General features: G+C 44.6%; 1 protein-coding gene across 2 annotated transcripts in view; it reads right to left on the reverse strand.

Annotated features, from left to right (window-relative positions):
- LOC126284379 (vanin-like protein 3) overlaps positions 1–17,432 on the reverse strand; it is a 163,434-nt gene that overhangs the window by 20,215 nt on the left and 125,787 nt on the right. For both annotated transcript variants that reach the window (XM_049983263.1, XM_049983262.1), the window contains exons 5-6: positions 6,164–6,327; positions 695–909 (exon numbers count right to left, since the gene is read on the reverse strand). In XM_049983263.1, the coding sequence (XP_049839220.1) occupies positions 695–909; positions 6,164–6,327 (379 nt within the window). The remainder of the gene's footprint in view (positions 1–694; positions 910–6,163; positions 6,328–17,432) is intronic.

Genomic DNA, 17,432 nt, shown 5'->3' on the forward strand with positions numbered 1-17,432 from the left:
CCCTTCCCAACCACTGCTTCCCTTTCATGTCCCTCGACTCTTATAACTGCCATCTGGTTTCTGTACAAATTGTAAATAGCCTTTCGCTCCCTATATTTTACCCCTGCCACCTTCAGAGTTTGAAAGAGAGTATTCCAGTCAACATTGTCAAAAGCTTTCTCTAAGTCTACAAATGCTAGAAACGTAGGTTTGCCCTTCGTTAATCTAGCTTCTAAGATAAGTCGTAGGGTCAGTATTGCCTCACGTGTTCCAACATTTCTACGGAATCCAAACTGATCTTCCCCGAGGTCGGCTTCTACTAGTTTTTCCATTCGTCTGTAAAGAATTCGCGTTAGTATTTTGCAGCTGTGACTTTTTAAACTAACAGTTCGGTAATTTTTAAATCTGTCAACACCTGCTTTCTTTGGGATTGGAATTATTATATTCTTCTTGAAGTCCTTTCAGTGCTCTGTCAAACTCTACGCGCAGTATCGTATCTCCCATTTCGTCTTCATCTACATCCTCTTCCATTTCCATTATACATTACGCTAATAATTAACGCGTACGTTCAAAGGTCCAAGCAGTTCCACATTAATGATACACTTTTTGTAGACGGGTGAGATACACTCTCCTGTAGAACTGTTCGGTCCTTTCTTCTCGAGGTCCTCAGATTAAATGTCGTAACCAGAACTGGTGAGGTTGAGTGCTGTCTTACCCACGAGGAAGGGCAGCTCGTTGAACCAGGCGACCGGGTAGGCTATGTCTGTGACGTGCAGGTCTTCCACGAGTGTCCTGGCCGGCTCCTGGTAGAGGAAGTCCTGGCACGTGAGCAGCCCCACTCTACCGCCCCAGTCAGTGTCGAAGGTCACCGCCTCCGGCATCTCTGTCACGTTGAAGCCCGGCTCCACGAACAGGTTGTACTTGCGATACCTGGGCCGCAAAGAAAAAGTTGGAACCTTAGGAATAGCACACACTGCAGATTCACGATTTGTTATCTTATACTCATGGAAATGTCAAGTGTTACATCTTGACTGGACGGTACAAGACTCTTAGTCTACACTACTGGCCATTAAAATTGCTACACCAAGAAGAAATGCAGATGATGAACGGGTATTCATTGGACAAATATATTATACTAAAACTGACATGTGATTACATTTCCACGCAATTTGGGTGCATAGATCCTGAGAAATCAGTACCCAGAACAAACACCTCTGGCCGTAATAACGGCTTTGATAGGCCTGGACATTGAGTCAAACAGAGCTTGGACGGCGTGAACAGGTACAGCTGTCCATGCAGCTTCAACAGGATATCACAGTTAGCCAAGAGTAGTCACTGGCGTATTGTGACGAGCCAATTGCTCGGCCACCATTGACCAGACATTTTCAGTTGGTGAGTGATCTGGAGAATGTGCTGGCCAGGGCAGCAGTCGAAAATTTTCTGTATGCAGAAAGGCCCGCACACGACCTGCAACATGAGGCCGTGCATTATCCTGCTGAAATGCAGGGTTTCGCAGGGATCGAATGAAGGGTAGAGCCATGGGTCGTAACACATCTGAAATGTAGCGTCCACCGTTGAAAGTGCCGTCAATGCGAACAAGAGGTGACCAAGACGTGTAACAAATGGTACCCCATACCATCACGCCGGGTGATACGCCAGTATAGCGATGACGAATACACTCTTCCAATGTGCGTTCACCGCGATGTCGCCAAACACGGATGCGACCATCATGATGCTGTGAAACGAACCTGGATTCACCCGAAAAAACGACGTTTTGCCATTTGTGCATCCAGGTTCGTCGTTGAGTACACCATCGCAGGCGCTCCTCTCTGCGATGCAGCGTCAAGGGTAACCGCAGCCATGGCCTCCGAGCTGACAGGCCATGCTGCTGCAAACGTCGTCGAACTGTTCGTGCAGATGGTTGCTGTCTAGCAAAAATCCCCATCTGTTGACTCGGGGATCGAGACGTGGCTGCACCATCCGTTCATTTCGACTACTAGTTATACGAGGCCGTTGGGATCCAGCACGGCGTTCCGTATTACCCCCCTGAACCCACCGGTTCCATATTCTGATAACAGTCGTTGGATCTCGACCAACGCGAGCAGCAATGTCGCGATACGATAAACCGCAATCGCGGTAGGCTATAATCCGACCTTTTTCAAAGTCGGAAACGTCATGGTAGGCATTTCTCCTCCTTACACGAGGCGTCACAACAACGTTTCACCAGGCAACGCCGGTCAACTGCTGTTTGTGTATGAGAAATCGGTTGGAAACTTTCCTCATGTCAGCACGTTGTAGGTGTCGCTATTGGCGCCAATCTTGTGTGAATGCTGTGAAAAGCTAATCATTTGCATATCACAGCATCTTTTTCCTGTCGGTTAAATTTCGCGTCTGTAGCACGTCATCTTCATGGTCTAGCAATTTTAATGGCCAAGAGTGTAATTTGTCATTCTTATGAGAGCTCATCTGCAGAGTAATTGATTCCTGCAGATGAAGAGTGATGAGTGTACATGATGGCTGTGGGACGTGTCTAAAGGGCTGGAAGCAAAACTTATGAAAAATGGAGACCTATTCGTAGGATTTGTCGACCTGGAAGAAGCGTTTGACAATGTGAAACGGTGCTATATGTACTAAATTCTGAGAAAAATGGTAGTAAACTGCAGGTATACGGAAATGTATACAACAGAAGGTGGCACACGGAAGACGGGCGGTTTTGAACGACTTAGTGTTTAGCTCCAGCCCTACATAAAATTAAGCGGAGATTTTTAACTTTTAAATTTTGCACGTTTCCTGTAGCAGATAGAGACTTGTTATGAGTTAAATATTGACCAAATTGCAAAGACGCCGTTCTCAGAAGGTTATATATAGGAAACGCAATTTAATACACAACAACACTTTGGGAAAGATCTGTTGTCGAGTCAGGTAGTTTGGTAACAAACCAAAGAAATGGTATTGTAATGAGTTCAGTAACTTTATAGATATGACGTGACATGTAACTGAGTAGGCTTTTCCAGCCTAATAATACTAAGTAGTCTCCTCGGACTGGCTATCGGACACTAGAATCAACATGACTCGTTATTTCTGGGATTCACTTTTTCGTCCTCTTAAGGATGGACGCTACTAGATCTACTTCTCACGGAAGACTAATGCCAGTGCTGGAAACCGTCGTACTACATAGGCCTCTGAACTATACACGACGCATGCGCCACCCATCGCAGGGGTCCCCCCCCCCCCCCCCCCCCCCGCTCCTCTCGTCCGATCCCAGGTACTGGGGCTGTGATGCCACCCGTAGCAAACCATGGGCACTAAAGATACATATTGGTCGATATCTGCATGGAAAAAGTTGCCAGCCAATGAATGAACACGTATTCTTAGGACTCTGGAACACAGAGAACTTCTGAGGGGGATAGTCTAACACAGGAACTTACACATTTCGGTCTTTGTTTAGGGAAAACGGATAAGCCGAGAAGCAGATTCGTCGAGCTATGGAGTTTGGACATCCTTGGAGGTGTATTAAGAGGACCTTATGCTGGGGGATAATATTTATAATTGGAAGAATTTTGAGGCTTGACTTTTCCTTATTTGGGGACTACTCGGACCCATCAAGGATGATTTGGAACGTATAGTCAGATTAAAATTACTTGACAGATGACACTTCACTCGTTGTAGCTGGTTTCCTAGAGTCAGAGCACTCAGCGTCAGGCCCAAACCGTTCGCCGTTGCGCCGCGCGGGATTAGCCGAGCGGTTTAAGGTGCTGAAGTCATGGACTGTGCGGCTGGTCCCGGCGGAGGTTCGAGTCCTCCCTTGGAAATGGGTGTGTGTGTGTTTCTCCTTAGGATAAGTTAGGTTAAGTAGTGTGTAAGCTTAAGGGATTGATGGCCTTAGCAGTTATGTCCCATACGATTTCACACATATTTGAAGATTTTTTTTCGTTTGCCGTTGCCAAAGTTGCCACAACAATTAGTTCACTCCCAATTCATTGTCGGGCTTTCAAGCTTGATATGTTTGAATCCCGAATCCTGGGTCCGGCCGTTTTATTTCGTATTTCACCACGCATGTTAACCACACACACACACACACACACACACACACACACACACACACACACACACAACGATGCTAAAAACACTACTAGATCCTTTCGCAAAAGTCGCGATTCAGCGTCATTTATACAGTTATTATAATCACAGATGTCGGCTTACATCAGATAAGCCGCGGATGACATTGAGAGAAGCCGAATTTTTAAGGCTGTCAATTAATCGTTGCGACTGGGATACCGGAATCATAATAAATACAAGAGCCCTAGCTTAGTAGATAGGGTATTTACCTGACAAAGAAGGCAACAGTTTCTAACCACGTCAAATGCAGTGAATTCTTTTTTATTACAGTTCGCTGTTCCCACTAAAACTGAAATTTTGGTGCGGTAGATGACTATGCAAACAAACATATTATTATATTTTTCTGTCTCGAGTTTGCTCATATGGGTTAGCTTATAACGCAGTGAAGAAAGCAAGCGTTCCTCCGCGTTACATATTGATGGCATTTGTGAAGCGACTCACCATCTTTGTGTGTCGCCCATAAGCGGGCAACAGGCGGCAACGGTTTTGCCAACATTGTAGGTGCAAGATGGATCAAATGGCCCTGAGCGCTAGGGGGCTTAACATCTGAGGTCAGCCGACCGGCGTGGCCGAGTGGTTCTAGGCGCTGCAGTCTGGAACCGCGAGACCGCGACGGTCGCAGTTTCGAATCCTGCCTCGAGCATGGATGTGTGTGATGTCCTTAGGTTAATTAGGTTTAAGTAGTTCTAAGTTCTAGGCGACTGATGACCTCAGATGTTAAGCGCCATAGTGCTCAGAGCCATCTGAGGTCATCAGTTCCCTAGAACTTAGAAATACTTAAACCTAACTAACCTAAGGACATAACACACATCCATGACCGAAGTAGTATTCGAACCTGCGACCGTCGCGGTCGTGCTGTTCCAGACTGAAGCGCATAGAACTGCTCGGCCACCGCGGCCGGCGTAGCTGCAAGAGACAGACGTCAAATATCAAATAATTTTACTCGGACTGTAGGAAGCCTGGCATATACAAAATTCCATGTCAGTGTGGCAAGGATTAAATCGGCCATTCGATTCGCACAGTTCAGGACAGATGTGTGGAACATCGCCGTCACACGAGGCTCAACATTCTGAAAAATCGGTAGTAGCGGAACATTGTTTAAATGAAAGGCACGGGATGAAATCTGACGAGCCCTTGATAGCTCACACAGATACGTCACGTTTCTGGGACATCGTTTATAAGGATGCAACTGAAATTAGAATAGCAGACAATGAAATCAGACACAACGTCCTTTGGCAGGCTGCCCGAGCGTTTGAGAATAATCTCTGAGTGCAGTACATCGCCGGCAACGCTCTTCTACTGCGGACGGCACAAGTCCAGTATTAGGGTCGACACTTACCAGCCTTGGCATTCGTTTTGAGCGGGACTCAACTGGATGATGATGATGATTGGATTGTGGGGGCGCTCAACTGCGTGGTTATCAGCGCCCGTACAAATTCCCAACCTTTTCTCTGTCCAATCTTGCCACTTGCAGGAATGATGAGGAAAAGATAAGGGCAACACAAAGTCATCTCGAGGCAGGTGAAAATCCCTGACCCCGCCGGGAATCGTACCCGGGACCCCGTGTTCGGGAAGCGAGAACGCGACCCCGAGACTACGAGCTGTGGACACTCAACTGGAGCAGCGTCTCTCCTGAAGATGGTGGACAGATGAATTCCACAAATATCGAAACATGCTGCTTTTAGAATCCGGCAGCAAATTTGAGGAGACTACCGTGAAGTGGTAAGTTTGAAGCGGGGTCCCAGAACGCAAAAGTGCATCCATTTCAAAAACGTTAACATACCTCTGGCTCCAGTTAAAATTAAGAACAGATTTTTGACATGATTACAGGCACTAAAGAGATATGTAGGCCTACAACACGAGAATTTCAAAGTTTTCACGTGAATTTGGCAGGAATTAGACACTTTAAAGTAATTTTACATCGTCGAAGAGAGCCAATTGGAGCGACGGCTGCCTACAGACAGTGTCTCGACAAAATCACAGTTTTGGTCCTTAAGCGCCAGATGGCAACTAACCTACGTCAGCCTCCAATGGGGCTCCAGTAGCAGTTGGACTGGATACTCACTTGGCGACGATGGTCCCGTTGCGGTCGAAGGCGACGTCGGTGTTGTAGAAGAGGGCTCCGTCGTCGGGGCAGCCGGTTCGGTTCGCGCACTCTTCGATCTCCGCGATGTTGATCACTGTGTACATCCGCGCCTCACGCGTCGCGCAGGACAGGTTGCGCAGCACCTGTGTGTGGCGCAATTTGTTAATGGAGGTCACTGCATTCTCTCTGTGGACCAACTCAGAGGTGGCAAAGACAGATCAATACATCGGGCATATCGTTGAAATGTAGATACACTATTGGCCATTAAAATTGCTACATCAAGAAGAAATGCAGATGATAAACGGGTATTCATTGGACAAATATATTATACTAGAACTGACATGTGATTACGCAGTTTGGAAGCATACATACTGAGAAATCAGTACCCAGAACAACCGCTTGTGGCCGTAATAATAGCCGTGATACGCCTGGGCATTGAGTCAAACAGAGCTTGGATGGCGTGTGCAGGTGCAGCTGCCCTTGCAGCTTCAACACGATACAACAGTTCATCAAGAGTAGTGACTGGCGTATTGTGACGAGCCAGTTGCACAGCGACCATTGACCAGACGTTTTAAGTTGGTGAGAGATCTGGAGAATGTTCTGGCCAGGGCAGCAGTCGAACATTTTCTGTATCCCTAAAGGCCCGCACAGGACCTGCAACATGCGGTCGTGCACTATCCTGCTGAAATGTAGGGTTCGCAGGGATCGAATTAAGGGTAGAGCCACGGGTCGTAAAACATCTGAAATGTAACGTCCACTGTTCAAAGTGCCGTGAATGCGAACAAGTGGTGACCGAGACGTGTAAACAATGGCACCCCATACCCTCACGCCGGGTGATACGCCAGTATGCCGATGACGAATACATGGACAAGAATACACGCTTCCAATGTGCGTTCACCGCGATGTCGCCAAACACGGATGCGACCATCATGATGCTGTAAACGCAACCTGGATTCATCCGACAAAATGTCGTTTTGCCATTCGTGCACCCAATTTCGTCGTTGAGTACACCATCACAGGCGCTCCTGTCTGTGATGCAGCGTCAAGGGTAACCGCAGCCATGGTCTCCGAGCTGATAGTCCATGCTGCTGCAAACGTCGTTGAACTGTTCTTGTACATGGTTGTTGTCTTGCATCTGTTGACTCAGAGATCGAGACGTGGCTGCACGATCCGTTACAGCCATGCGGATAAGATGCCTGTCATCTCGACTGATAGTGATACGAGGCCGTTGGGATCCAGCACTGAGTTCCGTGAACCCAACGATTCCATATTCTGCTAACACTCATTGGATATTGACCAACGCTAGCAGCAATGTCGCGATACGATAAACCGCAATCTCGATGGGCTACAATCCGACCTTCATCAAAGTCGGAAACGTGATGGTACGCATTTCTCATCCTTGCAAGAGGCATCACAACAACGTTTCACCAGGCAACACCGGTGAACTGCTGTTTGTGTATGAGAAATCGGTTGGAAACTTTCCTTATGTCAGCACGTTGTAGGTGTCGCCACCGGCGGCAACCTTGTGTGAATGCTCTGAAAAGCTAATCATTTGCATATCACAGCATCTTCTTCCTCTCATTTAAATTTCACATCTGTAGTACGTCATCTTCGTGGTGTAGAAATTTTAATGGCCAGTAGTGTATAATATCTATCCTCACACGTATAGTTACTACTACCAACACACTGCTGTTGTTGTTGTTGTTGTGGTCTTCAGTCCTGAGACTGGTTTGATGGAGCTCTCCATGCTACTCTATCCTGTGCAAGCTTCTTCATCTCCCAGTACTTACTGCAACCTACATCCTTCTGAATCTGCTTGGTGTATTCATCTCTTGGTCTCCCTCTACGATTTTTACCCTCCACGCTGCCCTCCAATACTAAATTGGTGATCCCTTGATGCCTCAGAACATGTCCTACCAACCGATCCCTTCTTCTGGTCAAGTTGTGCCACAAACTTCTCTTCTCTCCAATCCTATTCAATACTTCATCATTAGTTATGCGATCTACCCATCTAATCTTCAGTATTCTTCTGTAGCACCACATTTCGAAAGCTTCTATTCTCTTCTTGTCCAAACTATTTATCGTCCATGTTTCTCTTCCATACATGGCTACACTCCATACAAATACTTTCAGAAAAGACTTCCTGACACTTAAATCGATACTCGATGTTAACAAATTTCTCTGCTTCGGAAACGCTTTCCTTACCATTGCCAGTCTTCATTTTATATCCTCTCTACCTCGACCATCATCAGTTATTCGCTCCCCAAATAGCAAAACTCCTTTACTACTTTAAGAGTCTCAATTCCCTATCTAATTCCCTCAGCATCACCCGACTTAATTCGACTACATTCCATTATCCTCGTTTTGCTTTTGTTGCTGTTGATCTTATATACTCCTCTCAATACACTGTCCATTCCATTCAACTGTTCTTACAAGCCCTTTGCTGTCTCTGACAGAGTTACAATGTCATCGGCGAACCTCAAAGTTTTTATTTCTTCTCCATGGATTTTAGTACCTACTCCGAATTTTTCTTTTGTTTCCTTTACTGCTTGCTCAATATACAGATTGAATAACATCGGGGAGAGGCTACAACCCTGTCTCACTCCCTTCCCAACGTCTGCTTCCCTTTCATGTCCCTTGACTCTTATAACTGCCATCTGGTTTCTGTACAAATTGTAAATAGCCTTTCGCTCCCTGTATTTTACCCCTGCCACCTTTAGAATTTGAAAGAGAGTATTCCAGTCAACATTGTCAAAAGCTTTCTCTAAGTCTACAAATGCTAGAAACGTAGGTTTGCCCTTCGTTAATCTAGCTTCTAAGATAAGTCGTAGGGTCAGTATTGCCTCACGTGTTCCAACATTTCTACGGAATCCAAACTGATCTTCCCCGAGGTCGGCTTCTACTAGTTTTTCCATTCGTCTGTAAAGAATTCGTGTTAGTATTTTGCATCTGTGGCTCATTAAACTGATAGTTCGGTAATTTTCACATCTGTCAACACCTGCTTTCTTTGGGTTTGGAATTATTATATTCTTCTTGAAGTCTGAGGGTATTTCGCCTGTTTCACACATCTTGCTCACCAGATGGTAGAGTTTTGTCAGGACTGGCTCTCCCATGGCCGTCAGTAGTCCCAATGGAATGTTGTCTACTCCGGGGGCTTTGTTTCGACTAGCTCTTCAAAAGTATACGACAATCTTTTAGTGGACTTCATTTGGGTTGAGTCCACTCTTCGCCTCCGTAATGGCTTGAATTCTGCTAGGGATTTTCTCAAAGAGGTGCTTGAATGCCTTTGGAGGACTGGCGTCCCATACTTCCTCAAGAGCCTAAACCAGGGAAGGTAGTGATTATGGATGCTGTGTTCTGGAGCTAAGTCGATGATGTAATGGCTCTGAGGACTATATGACTTAACTTCTGTGGTCGTGAGTCCCCTAGAACTTAGAACTACTTAAACCTAATTAACCTAAGGACGTCACAAACATCCATGCCCGAGGCAGGATTCGAACCTGCGCCCGTAGCGGTCGCGCGGTCCAGATTGTCGCGCCTAGAACTGCTCGGCCACCTCGGACGGCTTGATGACGTAACTCATTCCAAAGATATTCCACTGCGTTCAAGCCATGGCTCCGGGCAGACAGTCCATTTCATAAATGGTACTGTCCACAGACTAGACTATTGCTTCACAGATTCTGTTTTATAATAAAAAGGTTGCATTGTCATGCTGGAACAAAGATCAATCGTCGTCTACTGTACCCAACACACACCGATGTAAAATGTGTCTACAGCCTTCCGCATTTTGCTTTTCTTAAAGATAATGAACAGTTAACACCCTAATCACAAAAAACATCCCCATATCTTAAGAGCACCTGGCACATACTTTAGTGTTGGCTCTACACTCGGTAGCAGGAAACGATCTCAAACGCAAACCCCTCCATCGGATTGTCAAGGGCACTGCGTGATTCATCATTTCAAATCATTCGTTTCCAGCCGTCCAGTGTCCAGTGCCGTCGCTCTCGCGCTTTGTGTGGCTTATGACGAACTGCTCCACCACTGAACTCTATCATTTTTGCTCCCTAATTACAGTCACTGAGCTAGTTGGATTTCTGGTAGCACTTTGGAACTCACAAATGATTCTTCTCGCCAACTTCATGAGATTTTTTACAGCCACCATGTGCAAAGCTAGACGGCCCCAGTTCATCAGTACAGGGCGTCCGCCTGACCTCGGTTTAGCTATGGTTGTTGATTCCTATGCCTACTCCACTATCGCATCACCCAAAGTCGACCTGGACAGTTTTACAAAGGTTGAAATTTCCGTTGCACTTGTTACTCAGATGACATCCAATGACCAGTCCATGTTCGAAGTCATTGAACACACCTGACCGACACATTCTGCTGTTACTGATTCGCTACTGAATACACAATACTCTCTGCTTCTTTTTACACTGGCTGATCCAGCTCTCTTATATGGACGATTCCACTGCAGTTATGCTGTGATGGGTACACGCGTAATGTACGAATAGCAGAAGGTAATAGTGTTTCAGTCCAAAAGAGAGAAATCTTGTTGCATAGTCTAGTGTGTATCATGTAATTATATTCGAAGGAAGGATGGAAGGAAGGGAAATTGTGTTTTTACATCCTGTTGGCAGTGCAGTTATCAGAGACAGAGCACAAGCTCAAACTGTACAGGGTAATTCAGCTGCCCCCCACCTACGGGTTTTATACAACCCGCAATGCCTTCAAAAGCCAAATGGTCTCCAAGACAAGTAACCTTTTGCGGAATACATATTATTATTAGAGTAAATTCTATATACTATATTACTATGCGTGTGCCCTGGGCGCTGAGGAGAGGATGGGCTCCAATAAATTGTTGTTCTCCGGGGGCCGATGGGGAGATGGAAGGGCTGGTGGGAGTGCTAATAACGTGTTATGTTCGATACGCCACTGGCTGCAAAGTCCCACAAGGTCTACCTATCGAGATGGTACAGAATTCAGAATTGAAGATTCTTGAGCCAACAGTTTGGAAAATCGTTCGGAAGCGATAAAAGTGAAACCGTGCAAACCGCAGCTCCTGCAAGTCATAAGCCAGGATGACAAGTTATGCCGTCTCCAGTTCGGCACTGACAGGCAGAGCCACCCCGAAAATGACGATTTCGCAAACAAACTGATCTTCAGTGACGAAGCCACCTCTCAACTTTGGGGAAGGATCAGCTGTCGCAACACACGCATATGGGGAACAAAGGATCCACATGCAGCTGTCAAAATGTTCGGGATTCCGAGAAAGTTTAGATGTTCTGTGCCGTGTCCAGCAAGACAGTCTACGGACCCTTACTCTTCACTGAGAGAACTGGTAGTGGTATCTGAACATTCTGCAGTTTCCCGAGATGCAAAATCAAGTTGAAGGAGTGAAGATTTAATACAATAGGGGGAATTTCAATAGAAATGCAGGGGGTACTAAATACCCTAATGTAGAAAGCCTTCCCTGATGGATTTTTAAAGTGGTGGAAACGTTTGGATAGCTGTATTCGTTGCTAATGGGACTATTTTGAGCGTGATGGTGTAGTATAATTGAATGCATTTCAGGAACTTTCCGATACTACCTCGCATTGTCAAAGAATCGAACTCCACTGTTAAAACAACTACAATTAATGTTTAGACTTCAATTTTTTTTATTCCAGTCTTTGATCACAATATGAATTCTTTAGACGATGACCGGTTTCAGTCAGTAATGACCATCCTCAGATCTATAATATACAAATATACGCACCTAGGGAGCAGTGTGACTTTCAACATAATACAGCAATACGTATCACAATATACTATCATACAGCCAGGGAGACGTACAGAAAATAAGGTAAAACGTACCTTTTTTACACCATGTCCTAAAGTGATAAGGCCATAATGGCATCGTCAAAACATATAAATATAATCAGCATAGCATCGTCATATAGATCTAAAATAAGGTGTAGAATAGGCTGCATCGTCCACACAGTCATAATTGCAACTGGCTACTGAAGTACAGTAGCTACCAGAAATCTGTTTGCCTACATCATCTCTAGATGTCGCTACTGTCGGCTTAGATGTAGTCATCATTTACGCAAAAAACTTAATCTGATAAAAACACATTACGTAAAATACATGTAGCAAACTTTTAAAATTGATAACTATTATAGAAACTAAATCGTGATACATTAAAAGACGAATACAGTTACCCATATAAAATTATTAAAAGGAAATATATGAAAAGAAAGTGTAATATGGTAAAAAAGGTGCGTTTTATCGTATTTTCTGTACATCTCCCTGGTTGTATGATAGTATACTGTGATACGTATTGCTGTATTATGTTGAAAGACACACTGCTCAGTAGGTGTATATATTTGTATATTATAGATCTGAGGCTGGTAATTACGGACTGAAACCGGTCATCGTCCGAAGAATTCATATTGTGATCAAAGGCTGGAATAAAAACATTTGACAGTATTGGATCACTGTTTGTATACGCGACCACGTCGCAGTTGGTGAGAATGTTTCGACTTTGTTGGAAGTCGCTAAGTGCTGTTATTATCAAACACTGGATGAGTACAGAGTGGATAATTTACTTTCTATTTTAAGAAATGCCAGCTTTTCACGCACCTCAATATTTATGACGTCGTGCCTGTTGAACCATGTACACGACTCTCGGAAATGCAGTGTGGGCTGATCGTATGGAAACGAAACTTGATGGATATGCTAATGGCTTAATATCGAGCCGATTCACGCTGGAAAAAATTATTTTCAATTTTAGCCACTAGGTGCAAATCTGGCACTGTACAGAATCTCACCGATGTTTCCGGTGCTCATACTGTACAAATTGTGTATGCTTTACTTACGTGGTTGACCTTTTCTGCCCACGTCCCATTTTCAATACGTTACACATCCAAACATTTCTATGTCTTTCATTTGCACCTGGTTGCTAAAACTGGAACTACTTTATTTTCTAGCGTAAATCAGTTCGACATCAGCACATTAGAATATTAACCTAGTTCCGTTACCATGCGGTAAATCACAGGCCACACTGGATCTTTGTGAGTGGCTACACTTTAGTTATAACCACCCAGTACATTCAATAGTATATGTGAACCCTGTCTGCAAAACGAGTTGCGAATAGAATAAGGGGTAAAAAAGTAATAAAATATGTCAAGACTGGTGCTACTGTTTTACTGCGTAAACAGCGAAAATGTAGGAAGTGATGAATTTTTTACCCTTCGTTTTGTGGGATGTATGAGGGAGAAAAAAATTCGAAAACGTTTGATATTGTGTGTAGAGTTCATTGTAAGTGGCTAAGTGAGGAATAGCTAAGGTGCATGCTCTAGCATGCATGCACAGGTCTCTTGCCTGACTGCACACTTCCCGCACCTCAATCGCCACGACACGCTATCTGATCGTAAATGGGAAAGTTGGCCAAATTACGGACGCGCCGCATTTAGATGGCAATGCTCTTGCACTGTATGCGAGTTGGTATCATATCTCCAACAAAATACACTGAAGTGAGAGGATAATGATACATATGTAGTTGGTGGTAGAGTCACGTACACAGGGTGATTCATGTGAAAAGATGTATTATGGCTGCACGACGGAAATTAACAGACTTTGAACGCTGAATGATAGTTGGAGTTAAGTGCATGGGATATTACATTTCGGAAATCGTTAGGGAATTCAATATGCCGAGATCAATAGAGTCAAGAGGGTTATGAGAGTACCGAATTTCACTAAGACAATACAGCGGTCGTCGGCCTTCACTTAAGGACTGAAAGCAGCGACGTTTCCGTAGAACTGTCAGTGCTCACAGACAAGAAACACAGATGAAACAACCGCAGAAGTCATTGTGGGACGTACAACGAGCGTATCCTCTATGACAGCGCGACGAGATCTGGCGTTAATGGGCTATCAATTGTTTATTGTTTTTTATTCCAGTGCCGGCCGGGATGGCCGAGCGGTTGTAGGCGCTACAGTCTGGAACCGCGCGACCGCTACGGTCGTAGGTTCGAATCCTGCCTCAGGAATGGATATATGTGATGTCCTTAGGTTAGTTAGGTTTAAGTAGTTCTAAGTTCTAGGGGACTGATGACCTCAGAAGTTAAGTCCCATAGTGCTCAGAGCTATTTGAACCATTTTTTTTTATTCCAGTCTTTGATCACAATATGAATTCTTTAGACGATGACCGGTTTCAGTCCGTAATGATCATCCTCAGATCTTTTTTTAATGGGCTATGGCAGCAGAAGACCGACGCGAGTGCCTTTGCTAACAGCACGACATCGCCTGCAGACGTATCCTCGGCTGGTGACCATTTCGATTGGCCCCTAGACGGCTGGAAAATCGTGGCCTGGTCAGATGAGACTAGATTTCATTTGGTAAAAGCTGATGGTAGGATTAGAGTGTGGTGCAGACCCCACGAAGCCATGGATCCAAGTTGTCAACAAGACAAGCTATTGGTGGCACCATAGTGGTGTGGGCTGTGTTTCCATGGAATGGACTCGACTCTGTGGTTCAACTGAAAGGATCATTGACTGGAAATTTTTATGTTAGGCTACTTGGAGACTATTTGCACCGTTTCAACGGCATAATGTTCCCAAACGACGATGAGATGTTTATGGATGACAATGTGCTATGTCACCGTTGTTCGCGATTGGTTTGAAACATTCTGGACAATTCTAGCGAATATTTGTCTGCCAGATTGCCTGGCATGAATCCCATATAAATATTTATGGGTTATAATCGAGAGGTGCCGGCCGGAGTGACCGAGCGGCTCTAGGCGCTCCAGTGTGGAACCGCGCGACCGCAACGGTCTCTGGTTCGAATCCTGCTTCGGGCATGGATGTGTATGATGTCTTTATGTTAGTTAGGTTTAAGTAGTTCTAAGTTCTAGGGGACTGATGACCTCCACATTTAAGTCCCATAGTGCTCAGAGCCATTTGAACCATTTGAATCGAGAGGTCGTTTCGTGCATAAAATCCTCTCGCAATTATGGACAGCTATAGAGGCAGCAAGGCTCAATGTTTCTGCAAGAGACTTCGAGCGAGTCCACGCTACGTCGAGTTGCTGCACGACAGCGGGCAAAAGGAGGTCCGGCAGGAAGTTAGGTGTCCCACGACTTTTGTCACATCAGTGTAGATCGCATACAAATCGACTTTTCAGTATTATTTGGTTCTGGGGCGCAGAAAAAGTGGTATAATTTTTAACTTGGTATGGACTGTCGGTATGCAGACAATGTTATAGATTACCGCACTCAGTTTTCCATGTAACTGTGATTTATTTAGTTTCATAATCGGAAAAAGCCTGCATAAGATCTTCAAAATATTTTATGACGTTTGCAACCTCATTATGGAGCTTTGGACACTCTTCCCAAGAATAATTGTGTACAGTTGTAACGTAAAGGTTTTGTCTTTCGAATGGGAATTATATTGCAGATAAATCAGTTTCATCTGCACATGCTTAGGGACACTTTCAGTTGAAATGGCAAACTGTCTCGAAGACAGCTCAATTTCAGATGTAAGATTGGCAGTGTGGTCAAAACTTTTAGAAAACTGTCCTTATAATTCTTTCAAGGCTTCAATGAATCCTTCAAAACTCTTGTTTCCTTTAACGCTATCGAGGGTTGGGAAAATGGTGGGTGTATTTCGTCCGAATTTGGCCCTTCCGCATTACGGTTTTCATTTCAAGTGCATCCAGATCACATCAGAAATAAATTGTTTTTGACACTGGAATGTCCTACTGTGGGCAGTGTGCACTTAAAATGCGAAATCCATTTCGCATGTTCTCATTTTAGTTTCTGCTTTCCTTTTTTCCTCAATAGCGGGTTTTAAATCGAAAAATCGTTCCAGGTGCGTCCCTAAAGTTAACAAACGTACTTCACAGTAATGTATAAAGTCCCCATACTATCTGTTCAGTTCATAGTAAACTGTTGCAACTGGCAGTGTTACAGTGCGTGGGACTTCAAAAATTTTACTATTCGTACCCCAATTTCAGCACGTGCTGCATGCCTGAAAACTTAGCTCAAAGTGCTTCTAGATGTGCAGAATGATGAGTCTAGTCTGTCTGTCATTGTAATTTTTGGCTTTTTCATCGTCAAATAATCTATAAATTCTGTCTAGATGGTGTTGTAACGTCGTTTCCTAGAAAATATTGCGGCGCCCTTAGATTATGCGATTGCGTGCTATCTATTGTGATTCTCATCCTTGTCTTCTGTGATTGCTATTCATTTTAAAGGCTTCTGACGACAGATCGCTAGACTGACTCTTTTTTTGCAAACCACAAATAAACCGCGAAGGGTAAACAGCGCTGTCAGCGAGCTTTTGCCCAAATGAAGAATGTCGTACCGACCGAAAAATGCCGCATTGCAAAGCTACTTGAATGTCGCGCTGTACCGAACACTTCCGAGAAGGGCCGAGCAACGGCGAGACAGGCCGGGTTTCGACCGCACGCGTGAAACACATCGTGTTCGTGCGTGGTTTCGCACGCCATGGCCGGGCCTGCGCTAAGCGCTCTTATTCTCAAATAATGGATGGATCTAGTCAGGGTAATTTGCGCTTCGTTAGTTATAGTGCCTCAAGACATTAAGGGTGCTGAGGAATTCCCGTTACAATGTTGCAGGACTTGTAGAATGGAATTAGTGCATGATATTTTGCCGAGGAACCCATGTCCGGAAACGTCATGCAATGACACTGCAGGGCGTCAATGCTGTATGCGCCGGCAGGTTGATTCCGTGATGATGTTACAAAGCTTCAAGGACGATGGAGAATGATAAGTGTATCAATTTGAGGCACGGGTCCCTCTACTGGAGACAACGAGTCGAAAGTTACAAGCGAAAATCATTCTAATACCTTTGACCGCGGAATACCTTTACCGCTACTATTGTTGCTATGATTATAGGGTAGGTAACTTTCAGAAGTGGACCAAAACAAGGAAAAAAGTCCAGTAAACATGGCCTCCAAAATGCATACCTGAGGAGCTATGAGCATTTTTTCATCTTCACTATTGTGAAACATATCTTCTATACTGAACAAGTGCTCATAGCTGTTAAAGTATGCATTTGAAAGCCCTTGTTTACTGGACATTTTTTCCTTGTTTTGGTTCATGCTAGCTCCTCGAAAGTTGCCTACCTTACAGTCTTAGCAACAATAATACCGGCACATGTATTCCATTATAAGAACGATTTTCAGTTATAACTTTCGACTTAGTCGTTTCAGGCACAGCGAACCTTACCTCAAATTGAGACATTTAT

The sequence above is a fragment of the Schistocerca gregaria genome, chromosome 8, assembly GCF_023897955.1.
Source record: "Schistocerca gregaria isolate iqSchGreg1 chromosome 8, iqSchGreg1.2, whole genome shotgun sequence".
NCBI classification, from domain to species: domain Eukaryota; kingdom Metazoa; phylum Arthropoda; class Insecta; order Orthoptera; family Acrididae; genus Schistocerca; species Schistocerca gregaria.